Genomic DNA, 12,078 nt, shown 5'->3' with positions numbered 1-12,078 from the left:
AAGGGAGGAGACAGAGAAGTGGATCCCTTTGTATCGGTCCATATGAGCAACAGCCGACCTGTGAGGTGAACTGTGAGAACATTCGATGTCACATAAATGAAAACAAAACCTAACCTTTTTTTGTCTCTTAACAATTCTGAACAAATCATCCATAAACTTAGGAACAGAGCAACCTGGATTTGACAGCACAAGCGTACCGTGCATTCTTCTTTTCTTTCTGCTTTGTTCCATGTTGCTAAAATAGCACACCTGTCAAAGCACCCAGGTACGACGGGGTTCAGTACAACTAAAATTGCATTTAAAAACAGATAAATTATAAGGTAATAGTACAACTTTCACATCCAGTACCTCATTGTCATTTTACAAGCAAGCTGACAGCTGAGCCAGCCCACTAGTGCCGTGTTGATGAAAAATACTGACATCTTCACTATAATCCTACACCAGTACTAAACCTGACTTTAGCAAACTCAAAACTTCACACTGAGCTTGAAGTGTTTAGAAAAGAAGAATTGAAATGACTTTCTTCCTTCTCTCTCCCCATACACACGAGAGGAAATGGGAGAAAATGAAAGAGGGGAGCAATGAAGATAGTAGAGGCAGCAACAGAGAAAGAGTTAGGAAGAATGGACCCCAAATACAAGTATAAACCACTTAGGAGCAGAATTATTTAATTAATTATTTGTTGTCTGTCTCCCCCACTAGAATGTAAGGTCCATGATGGAGGGATTTTGTGTACTTTGCTCACCACTGTATCCTGAGTCTGGCAAGTAGTAGATGCTACATATATTTGTTGTGTGAATGAAAGAATGAAATTAATGCTCTCAATAAAAGAAAAAATAGTGAAATTCTCTTTTACACACACACACACACACACACACACACACGGACACACACACACAATATTGGTTCTACATGCCTATGGTCATCTTTGAAATGACAAGATGAATTGGAAGGAGCAGTAGTCCAGTAATTAGGAGAGTTTAAATATACGCCATGTTTTGCCACTAAATCACTTCTTCTGAGTCTCATTTTCTCCATCTGTCAAATGGAATGTAACCAGATGACCCCTGAGGTCACTTCTAGGTTTAACATTCTATTCTCTAAACAAAAGCCATATGTGCTTTAGAGAGAAACAGAGGGGAAATGAATTGAACTTATTTGTGTACAAGAATAAAGACCTATTTCCTCAATCTCCCTCAATAAAGGAAATATTTTCATTCTTGGCATTTTACAGTAACCTAAGGGGAAGAATCATAGAATGGAGGAAGAAAGCTTCACAGTTACAACCTTTTAGAATATAGATGCCATTTAAATCAAATATAAAAGCATTGAATTTTTAGAAAAACTGCCAGCCAAGGTTGAAAGTATCTTCTTATCCAAACTTGTCAACTCCTGAGGTCTCTGAGAGGTGACAGGATTTTGCATGTGGGAGCCCTGTCTGAGGTGCTAATTGTCTTCATTTCAAATGCCCTAGGCTATTCTCAAACCCAGGTAGATTAAAGGAATGATGCCAAGGGTGGTCAGTTTTATAGAGTGGCTCTGACATTTCAAAATCCTTTTCTCTGACCTTTCAAAACTAACTTTATTCTTCCACTAGCTCATCTATAGGTGTGAATTCTCCTGTGACAGTGTTATGATAGTGTTACCTGTGGTGAGTTTACACATTCTCTCAGCACTTACTAAAATTCACTTCCTTTACAAAAATGATTAAAGAAAAGAATTGGTTTTTTTTTTTGTTAAAGAGCACCTCCTTTTGATAATCTCTGGGTTTACCTATGAGGCCAACCTTTCTAAATGCCCTTTTTAAGTGAGAAGCCAGAGACAGGGTTGTTGTGTGTGTTTATTTAAGCCTGTCTTAAACATTTTTATTATTTCAACCAACACTTATGAGCATCTACCATATACCAGACATTATAGTAGGTACTTAGGTTACAGAAAAGTACAGTATCTGCCCCTAAGTAGCTCATAGTCCAGTGAAGAAGACAGACAAGCAAAGAGACACATAATTCACTTAACAAGAGCTAAGATAGAGGAAAGGATGGGGCTCTAGGGACATAGTAGTGGCATATCTAACTTAACTTATATTCTAACCTGCACAATCTATTCGAGAGGGCAAGTGTTTTTATCTTTCTGTCTGCTGTGTACAGGTTTTTTTTTTAATTGCACTAATTTTGCCTCCTTCATGACTCAAAGGAAGTTCCCTCATTCTAGCTGAAACTCTGCCTGCTTCTGAGGTTTCATTCTTGGAATAATAGCAACAGCTAATATTGTTAACTGCATACTACATTCCAGGCATCCTTCTAAGCACTTAGAATGTATTATCTCATTTATTTATATCAACAACCCTGTGAAGCAAATACTGTTATTAGTCTCATTTTACTGACAAAGAAACTGAAACCCAGAGAACCTAGATAGCTTATTCAAGGTGGCACAACTGGTCAATGTCAGACCCAGGATATGAACACAGGCCACTGACTGCAGAGCCTGTGCACTTCACCACTACCCTCTTCTGCCTCCCAACATTAATTCAGGGGTCACTGCACTGGATTGCTCAGGCTTCAGTCTCCTATCTAGCAACTGTAATCTGGATTTCTAGAATATTCTTCTTACATTTCAAGTGTCAACTGGTTCCATGCCCTGACGCATAGCGTATCTATATATAACTATATGTCTTATCAAATCGGATATACTATTTTAGCCTCGTTCTCTTTATTTACTGTCTAGGAAGGGTCTTCAGTTCAGAGTCAAGGTTTGTTTCCTGGGTTTATGGGTCTGGAATCAGGATCATAAGCTCATCCATCCAAAGTAACAGAACACTGAGTAGTCTGGGGTTGGTTGGTTTGTTCTGTTTTGTTTTTAAAGTGAAAGGATATTTTCTCTCCTGGGAAGACCTGGATATACGGATAACGTCTTATTACCCCATTCTCCTTTTTGAACATTTCCTAGACCAAATGAAGGCCACTCCTCACTAGTTTTTATCTTTTTCCATGAAGATAAATGTGATGGTATATGCAGAGTGCCTGGAGCCTAACAAATACACAATATTATTTTCTCCTACTAGCCTGTGAACTCCCGGAAGACAGAGATGATGTCATATTCCTCTTAGCATACCCAGAACCTAAAAGAGTACCTGGTACCTAGTTAGCTGCCTTCCTTTCTCCCTCTTCTTTCCCTTTATAGAGAGAACCTTCTGCAGAGAGTGTGGCTTCTAATTTGCCTCAAGAAGTGTATCATTTCTGACATTGACTTCTTTCACATTCATCACTTACCAACGTCTACCCTGTGGTCTGCCTCATTTTGGTTTATAGATACAACTCTTCACATCCCACACCTTGGCACCTGACACACAAATAAATCATCATGTACTTATTTGGCCTCATCAACCAGTTGCCTTTGGGTCGTGACAGAATCTTTTTTCCGCCTCTCTTTACCCTGGGTGGGGGCCCTCAGGGTATGCTATCAGCACAAGAAAATACTACATCTTTGTAAATGAGTCTGCAGCTTTTCATCTAAAAAATCTGTTCTCTTTCTTGAAAGTTCAAGAATAAAATTCCACCACTGGAGCTTTAATCGAAAAGATTAAAGTCCAAGAGACTGTTATTTTGTCTATATATTTTTGCCTGAACATTTTTAAAGAAATCTCTGATGTTTTCAAACATAGATGACCACTTTGATCTGTACATCACAAATACCAAAATTTCGCGAAGCAGTGGAATGAAATGAACTATAAACATTTCCTTAAGCAGTTTTATAAATACAAATGAAATATTATAACCCAGCAAACAAAACAGCTAGTGGTGAATTGTGAATTTCTAAATGCATTTTGTAGTTACATATGCAACATTGACATTATTTTGCTTTTCCTTCTCAGTAATATTTCATGAAAAAAATGCTAGAATCATTGATCAGTGAGGAGTTAAATACTATGAGTCTTTTATAAAGCAAGTCATAAACGTTCTGAAGTTTCAAAACTGTCTAGACAATATCAGGAATTGTAGTGGTAAAGGTATGAAATTTTCAATACTTGCCCAATCTTTTTCCTTCCTAAAACCAATATGGTTCACTGAAACTACCAAAACAAATATATATATATATATATCAAGCAAAAAATAAATGAGATTAAATCTCCTAAAACTTTAAATACAGACAAAATCCTCAGATAGCTCATTGTCATCATTTTATAAACACTGGGGTATGGTTTACTGCTGCCTACCACAAAAGTAATCATAGGTTTCAGCCTTGTGTGAAATTATTTTTATAATGTAGTGCAGAATAAAGAGTAAAATCTAAAATAGTATATACAGACATAAGCAACAAAGTGCTGGAAAATGTCTCAAGTGAAGCTGTAATACCACATATTATTTTGAAACAAAACAAAGCCAATTTTCCTAGCAACCTTTTTGTAGACTGTGGACACAATTTGGAACCATCTGGCTATCATGGAAGCTTTGGAACCCAAAATGGTATATACTGCACTTGTCAAAAATCCTTTAGCACTTACTGGCATTTAACATGTATTAAAACTACTAGCTTTCTACAGAGGTTGTTCCTAACTTATGTTCCCAAGGTTCATAGAATTTTAAGAAGGTAATATTGATTTTGAGACATTGTCAATATTACAAAGAGCCTAGTAAAATGGTCCATTTGCCTGGGATTAGGCTGCTTGTAATAATAATAAGAGCAATAATAAAAACAGTGGAATTCATTGAATCCTCACCAAAATCCTAAATGAAAAATGGCAAGTGGCTGCTTTTTGGTTATAATTATATTTGATTAGAATTTGTATGAGAGAACTTTATAGTTATATAGGTTTCCTTAATTTTAAACGAACAAGTAATCTTTTATTAATTGATGTCATTTGACATGCATATAGAATATTTTAAAAACTGGCATCTACAAGTGAAAAAATATGATGGAACAATTGATGAAAAGACTGAAACTGTTTGTTGCATATTTACCTTATTTCTTGTAATAGAATACAAGGTCACTGAGGGTAACAAAGATCACTTCCACAGAGTAAAGCATATTGCCCAGCTTATAACAATCCTGCCCTGAATGCATGCTGTTTACTTGATGTGTAAAGTAATAAAACAAGCTAGAGATTTCTAGTGGCATTGCTTACCTTTAAAATTATCACTCAGGATGATATGGTGCTTTTCCACAATTGCTTTATGCCCCAGAGAAGTTAGCCTAAATGGAGCAGGATCTGACCTGCTAGAGCAATTCTTAAGTCCATTGAAGAGAGTGCCTCCAACAGCGAACCAAATAGGGAGTTGTACTCAAAAAATTTTGCTAGTCTCCTGGGGTTATTAATACCCAGTGCAGCAACACTTTCTATGTCTATTTCACTATTTCTGAACGCTTTTCTGAACACCAAAGAATAAACAGTATAAAGAATGAGAAAAATCTGTTCAACAGCAATCTCTTAAGGTCACAGGCTAGGGCAGTTGAGTATCATTAAGTGTATGTGAGTTTTAGTGCCAGTGGATGCACTGACTCTATCACATGCTAGAAGTGAAGAAACCACTGAAGAGTGTTATGCAGCGCCTGTACCACATAAGAAGCAGCCGCTACCATTCTGTGTTGAGTCTTTACAAAGCATGTGATAAGGAAGTTATGTGTTTATTTGCCATTCTGTCGTAGATTTAGCACCATAATGTAAAAAACATCCCCGTTTGGCAACATGAGTCTGAAGTTTTCAAAATCTAATTTTCCCCTCCTTCCTCACTGAAAAATATTATATATATATATATATATATACACACACACACACACACACACACAGTATATTGGACTTTTACAGCTGGCACCTTATTCACTTAAAACAAAAACTGAATAATTCAGACAGACTTTAGGTAAGCAGTCAAGATGTGTCCTATCTTAATATTGAACTCAGATATAAACTTTTCATAAGTCCAGTCTGCTGAATCAACACAAGTCATGCCTGCTGCCTAAATCATTGCCCTTATTTTGCAGTCTTGGTGACTAAGATAATAAATGGCCCTACTCAGTGGCATCCTGGGTTATCGATCACATATCCCAAAATTTGGGATTTTTTTTAAATGGGACTGAGTCTTGCTCTGTCACCCAGGCTGGAGTGCAGAGGCGTGATCTCAGCTCACTGCAACCTCCAGCTCCCGGGTTCAAGCAATTCTCCTCTCTCAGCCTCCTGAGTAGCTGGGACTACAGGCACACACCACTACGCCCAGCTAATTTTTGTATTTTTAGTAGAGACGGGGTTTCACCATGTAGGTCAGGCTGATCTCAAACTCCTGACCTCAGGTGATCTACCCACCTTGGCCTCCCAAAGTGCTAGGATTACAGGCTTGAGCTACCATGCCCAGCCAAAATTTGAGATATTCTAAAAGAGCAGCTCTACAATCACCAGACTGCCACTATACCTCAGAGTCCCTCCATCACAGTCATTTCTTTGGGTTTAGGTATTATGATCCCTGTTAAAATGCACAGTATCCCTCAGTAAGGGTAAAACCTTAGGTGGTGTACAGACATTGGAACTAGTAAAATTTCATTTTGAAGCCAGGCTTCACTAAGTCCCAAATTTGGGTATTACCACACTTGTAAATTGGACACAATAGTACCCACTTTGAAAACTATTAATATAGGTACCTATAATACCTTACAGTCATCAAAAGTGACAATGTCCTTAAAGTACCTAACACATAGTAAACACTCTAATGGTATCTCTTACTATGAATAATAATCTCACACACTCATGACCACAGGATCCAGAGTGGAACCCTGAAGATAGAGAAAGGGAACTAACACTTGTGGGGCTCAGAGACTTTCAGTAAATTCTTTGGGGTCACACAGCTACTGAATAACAGATCAAGTAGTTGAACTCAGTTTTCTCTGTCTCCAAAGCCCAGGTTTATGCCACAGAAACCTGCTGCCTTTTCTTGCATGTATGCAGCCTGGAAGAGAGTAATGATCTGACAGCCTCAATGATTCAGATTGTTTTGAAAAAGGTTGACCCTGAAAGACTGTGTAATCATATTAAAATATATAAAAGCTATACACAGGGTGAGTCTGTTTTATAAAAGCCTAAAAGCATGCCAATTAACAAGAGTCCATTTTGAAGCCATAAAAGAAACAGCTATAGTGAAACCTAGAATGACCTGCTGGTATGTGAAAATGGATTATGCTGAAACATGTCCAAGTCTTATCTGTGGTCCATCTTCCCAAAATTCCAAGGAGCTATCAGCCCACATAAGTATCATAAAATCAGCCTCCAATCCAGAAAATCTAGCCTTGGGTCTGACATCCCTAATGGATCCCTTCCTCTGAAGTGCTCCCCTCCAAAGTAACCAAGGCCCTCCCAGTAATCATGACTCTGAGGAAAGTGAGAATGCTGGTGGGGCAAGGTCACTTTTGTTCTCTGTCCCCATTCCTGTGCCCATACCAAGCAGGTAGCCGGCCTCCACTCCCCTTCACCTCAGGGAACATTTGTCTTGTGAGCAGACAGGCTACAGCCTGGCTGTTTTCCAGAATTCTAAACAACTTGATAGGATTATGCATAGGGGAGAGGGGATGGTGACTTGGAAGGCAGAAATGCAGGAGGGAAGTTTTCTGTTCATGGGACATCAGGGGACCTCAGGGAGACAGAATCTCAGGGAAATGGCTCTTGGTACACAGCAGGCTGGACTCCAGGCATCAGAGCTCCAAGCCTAGGTAGAAGCACCCTCTCCAACTCACCCCTCCTGCCCCACCACCCTGGAGCAGAAGACATGCTAACCTTCACGGGACCATATGGACTTGGACTGTGAGGATAGAAAGGACAATCATGATGGATTGAAGGTCCTATAGAAGTCCCCCCAATTCTTGGGTAATTCCTCGTAAGAGGAAGGCCCCTCCAGTAGTAAATGAGATTGAACTTCAGCGGGATGGAGGAAAGATGCAGATTTAAGCTTTCACCTCTGAGAAAACTTGCCATGAGACACACACTACGCAGAAGACACAGCAGTCAAGTGCACACTCTTTATTACTAGTTAGAATCAGAAAACCCCCGACAAAGGTTGATTTTGGTGAGCTGGGCGGGATCTCACAGGGAAACTTGAAGATATCTTTAGCTTGTACTGGAGGCAGATCTAACCCACCACCCCTGAGCTTCACCCTGGATCCCTCCTTGCCTTGCAGCAGCTGCTTTGGGGGAGCCTGCAGAGAACACACCAAAGAGGAAGAGTCCAGGGGCATTCCCAAGAGTGCTTGCCCCAGTCCAGTTTTATTTTTAACCCAGTTAGTCCTCCCAAGAGAAACACCATCCATAGCCCACAGCCCTTATGTCTGTCTGTCTGTCTTTGAAATCCATTTTGTTCTTCATCCACCTATGACTAGAAAGGGACTTGGAATGGGGGCAGCCCAAGGCTGAGGGCTGGAGTATGTAGTGAATACTCCTCAGAGCACTGTCTTTCTTCAAGACACCCCAGTGGTCTTTCAGGCAGGCTTATGGGCAGCCAGGAAAATATCTGTCCCTCTCAAAGGAGGAAATCAGCAGAAAATCAGAAAAGCCCTGCCTGCACTTCTGTAAGACCACTTTCCTGAAGTTTGCCACTGCTTATTTGTCTCACCTGCAAACCATTGAGACTAGCAGTTTGGTTACTCAAGACCTCTCATGCAAGTCTCTTTCACATTGCCCACACAACTGCAAAAATGAATCTAGATGTTATTTAAATTGGTTTTACCTAAGGCAACACTACATGCAAGGCAAAGAAGATACCCCTGATCTAATTGGTATCCCAAATTATGCTCTCTCCTATGTTCTAACCAACTCAGCAACAAGGATTATGATCTGTGCACCAAATAATAACCTATAAGTCTAGCTCCTAACACATATTAGACAATAACCATTTAACAAACTAAATGAAATTCATCTAAATGAAATGAAAATCATAGATGACATGCTATCATCTATAGAATTGAACATTACAACCCCCCAAACTCTTCCAAGTTAATTCCTTGTCCCAATGGAAAAATTCAATTCTAACAAAAAAATTCTGCTCTTCCTTTTCCCCCTAATGAGTGTCAAATCATCTCTTCTTCTCTGACTTCCTCTTACTCCTCTCTGCTGCATACAGTAAGTTTGCAGTCAGTCTCACTGAGGTGTGGGTCCATTAGGAGTGAAGTGTGATTTCTTTTGGCCTAGGAAGATCTTCTAATGGGACAGGTTCAGCTTCTTCAGCAACAAGCAAGTTTGGTGGGGCTGAGATACAAAAACAGAACCTCACCTATAAAGCCAACAAAGCAAAATGAAGAAAACATGAACATTGCAGTAGTTTCAAAAGGATTAATAGCATTTTCAAGGAAGTGTGGTGTTTCTAAAATTTGTTTCCAAAGGAATAATAGCATTTTAAAGGAAAATACTGTTCCTAAAATTCAACATAGCTTCTAACTCTAAAATCACACAACTGCTCCCAGCCACATACATGGCATTTTCAGGAAAAGGAATGAAACAAAAAGGAAAAGAAAAGGCTTCATGACTTCAGCTTCTCCAGGGTATAAACAATCAGCATCAGCCATCCAGAATCCACCACCTGCAAAATTTAAATACAATCAGGAGAAATCAAAAGTAGTCCATCTCTGTTCAAGTAAATGAATAAAATTAGAATATAAATACATATATATTTGTATGTATGTGTATCCAAAACAATTTTTAAATAGCTAATTTGGGTAATGGGATAATACATTATTTTATTTAATTTTCTCCATAATTTTGGTTTCAATTTTTCTGTGAAGTAAATAAGTTATACTTTAATCAGAAGAGGGTCTTAGGAAATTGGTTTCTCTTTGAAGTGTGTCCATTCTTACTTACCTTCCTGAAATCAGTGAGTTTGTCCTCCACTCTCAAATGGCACACAGCTTTCTTGCATTTATAGCAGGCTGTACGCCATGAAAAATTAATGGCTTTACACCATGGGCATTTCCAATTCACTGGAATTGGAAATGAGGCAGGCTTCTCCTGTTGCTGGGATCCTGAGACTTTATTCACTTTTGGTTTCTTGGCCTTCCGCCTCCAACGTTGCCATTTCTTTGGGCTTTCTCTGACACCATGGCTCCTGCTGTCCCCCAGGGGAGTGCCCTGGGGTCTCTCTGGACCTTCTTCTGGTTTGCAGCTCCTGCTAAGCACCGGGGTGGCCATCCCCTGGGCCCTCTCTGAACAGCCTTCCTGGCTGTAACTTCTGTCTCCCTGGAGGACAGTCCCCTGGGGCCTCTCTGAACCTTCTGGTTTGCGGCTCCTGCGAAACACCAGGGTGCGCATCCTCCAGGCCCTCTTTGGACCTTCTTTCTGATTTTGTCTTTCTATGTTCCCCAGGGGAACCATCCCTGGGGTTCTTCTGTACCTTCTTCCTGGGAGTGGCATCCGCTGCTCCCCAGTGGGGTTGTCCCCTGGGGACTCTCTGACAGCGGGTTGTGGCACCCACTGTCCCCAGGGAGGGGCATTCTTTCGGACCTCTCTGAACCTTCTCCCTGACTGTGGCTTCTGCTGTCTTCTAAGGGGAATGACCCCTGAAGGATTTTGGAACCTTCCTCCTGGATGTAGCTTCTCTGGTACCACTGAGGGGTCATCTCCTCCTGGAAGCCTACTGCAGGCCACGGGCAAGGTGGGTGGATCTCAGTAGGAGGCATCTGAAGTGGGACTGCTGCTGCTTCTGCCCCCATGACTACAGCAGGTGGTAGAGGTGGCAAAAATGGGAATTTCATTGGAAATCGTGGTGGGAGTGGGGATGGATGTGGCACTGGCAGAGGAGGTTGCATGCCCTGGGCCCAGAGACTCAGAGGTCCTGGCACATAAAGAGCATCTGTTGGGGTTGGCATCTGGGCATCAGCCTGTGTCCCCATAGCCACCGTATCTCTCTGCTGCTCTGTAGCCAGGGGACATGCCGCAGCCCCATTCTGCTCTGCTTGAGGCCCAGACATTATTTCATGGGCCAATGAAGCAGCCTGGGGAAACCTCTCGACCTGGAGCAGCCTCCCGTACAGCCCATCACGCTCATTCAGCGCCTGCTGCAGGGCAGCCTGCGCAAGGTGCAGCTGTGTTGTCGCCACCTCATGCTCCAGGCGCAGCTGCTGCAACTGGGACGTTAGAGCCCAGGAGGCCACCTGGCGCTCCTCCACACGCCTTTGCAGCCGCCGAACGTGATACAGCATCTGCTCCCGCTGCCTCGCGGCCACTCGCACACTCAAAGCCAACGCGCTCCAGGTGCAGGCCCTCTTGATAGCGCGCGGCACCTGCGAGTCAGCCACAATGGCCCGAAGCCCGTCCTCTACCTCGTTCCATGGCCGCGAGCGGAAGGCCACGTAAAAGGCTGGGCCGCTGCCGTCCGTTTGGACTTCATTGTTAATGAACCTGATCACGTCACTGTGGCGGAACCCGCTGGCACGGTCCCCAAAATTCATCGCCATGGCGGCTGCGGCCTAGTCAAGCAGCTGCCTCACAGTGCGTAGCCTCGGTTGCCGCCGACGCTTCCGGTACAGGCCGCTGCCACCAACCAGTCCTCCCCTCACCTCCCCTTTCAGTCTTACTTTAGTCCTTGCTCAGTCCTGGCCTCCTCCTCGGCCTCCTTCCTCCCTCACTCCCTTGTTCTCACAAAGAGAGAAGCAGGCCCCCCTCACCACACCGAACCCTATGGGCGACTCCACGACACGTCACAGAGAAAAGCTGAGTCGTGCCGCAAGGCTGGCTGGGACCCGCAAGGCCTGCTGGGACCAGCTTCATTTGGCACAGCACTCCCCACAGGGAAAATGGGTGTGCTGCAGACTCTAGTGTCCCAACAGAACCTGTTTCCAATAGCTTAGGAAGGACAATATCCAGTATCATAGAATGAATCCCTAGCCAGGTGATGGAGTTGGATAGGTGTATATACGGGTGCTGTTCTTGTCCCAGCTCCATCTCTTGTACTCTCAGTTACTACTTCAAACATTGCATAGAGTCAGTCATGCTATCTGCACCCTTCCCTTAGCTCCTGAACAGGTGAACTTATAGTCCCTGTCATCAAGAAAAGCAAGTAATTGAGCCATGAAGTCCTTGTAAATTCACTCCCATCTTTATCTGGTCAACCCAGA

The 12,078-nt window shown here is 42.2% G+C and overlaps 1 protein-coding gene across 1 annotated transcript; it reads right to left on the bottom strand.

The window, feature by feature from the left end:
• Window positions 1-9,488: 9,488 nt before the first annotated feature.
• TEX13D (TEX13 family member D) lies at window positions 9,489-11,670 on the bottom strand. Its single transcript, XM_033201985.1, is given in 3 exon segments — window positions 9,489-9,548; window positions 9,827-10,332; window positions 10,335-11,670. Coding segments are annotated over 3 exon segments (1,650 nt in total). The 5' UTR covers window positions 11,419-11,670.
• Window positions 11,671-12,078: the final 408 nt, after the last annotated feature.

Source organism: Trachypithecus francoisi, unplaced genomic scaffold (assembly GCF_009764315.1).
Source record: "Trachypithecus francoisi isolate TF-2019V2 unplaced genomic scaffold, Tfra_2.0 Lachesis_group6, whole genome shotgun sequence".
NCBI lineage: Eukaryota > Metazoa > Chordata > Mammalia > Primates > Cercopithecidae > Trachypithecus > Trachypithecus francoisi.
This window is presented reverse-complemented; position numbering and strand designations above follow the sequence as displayed.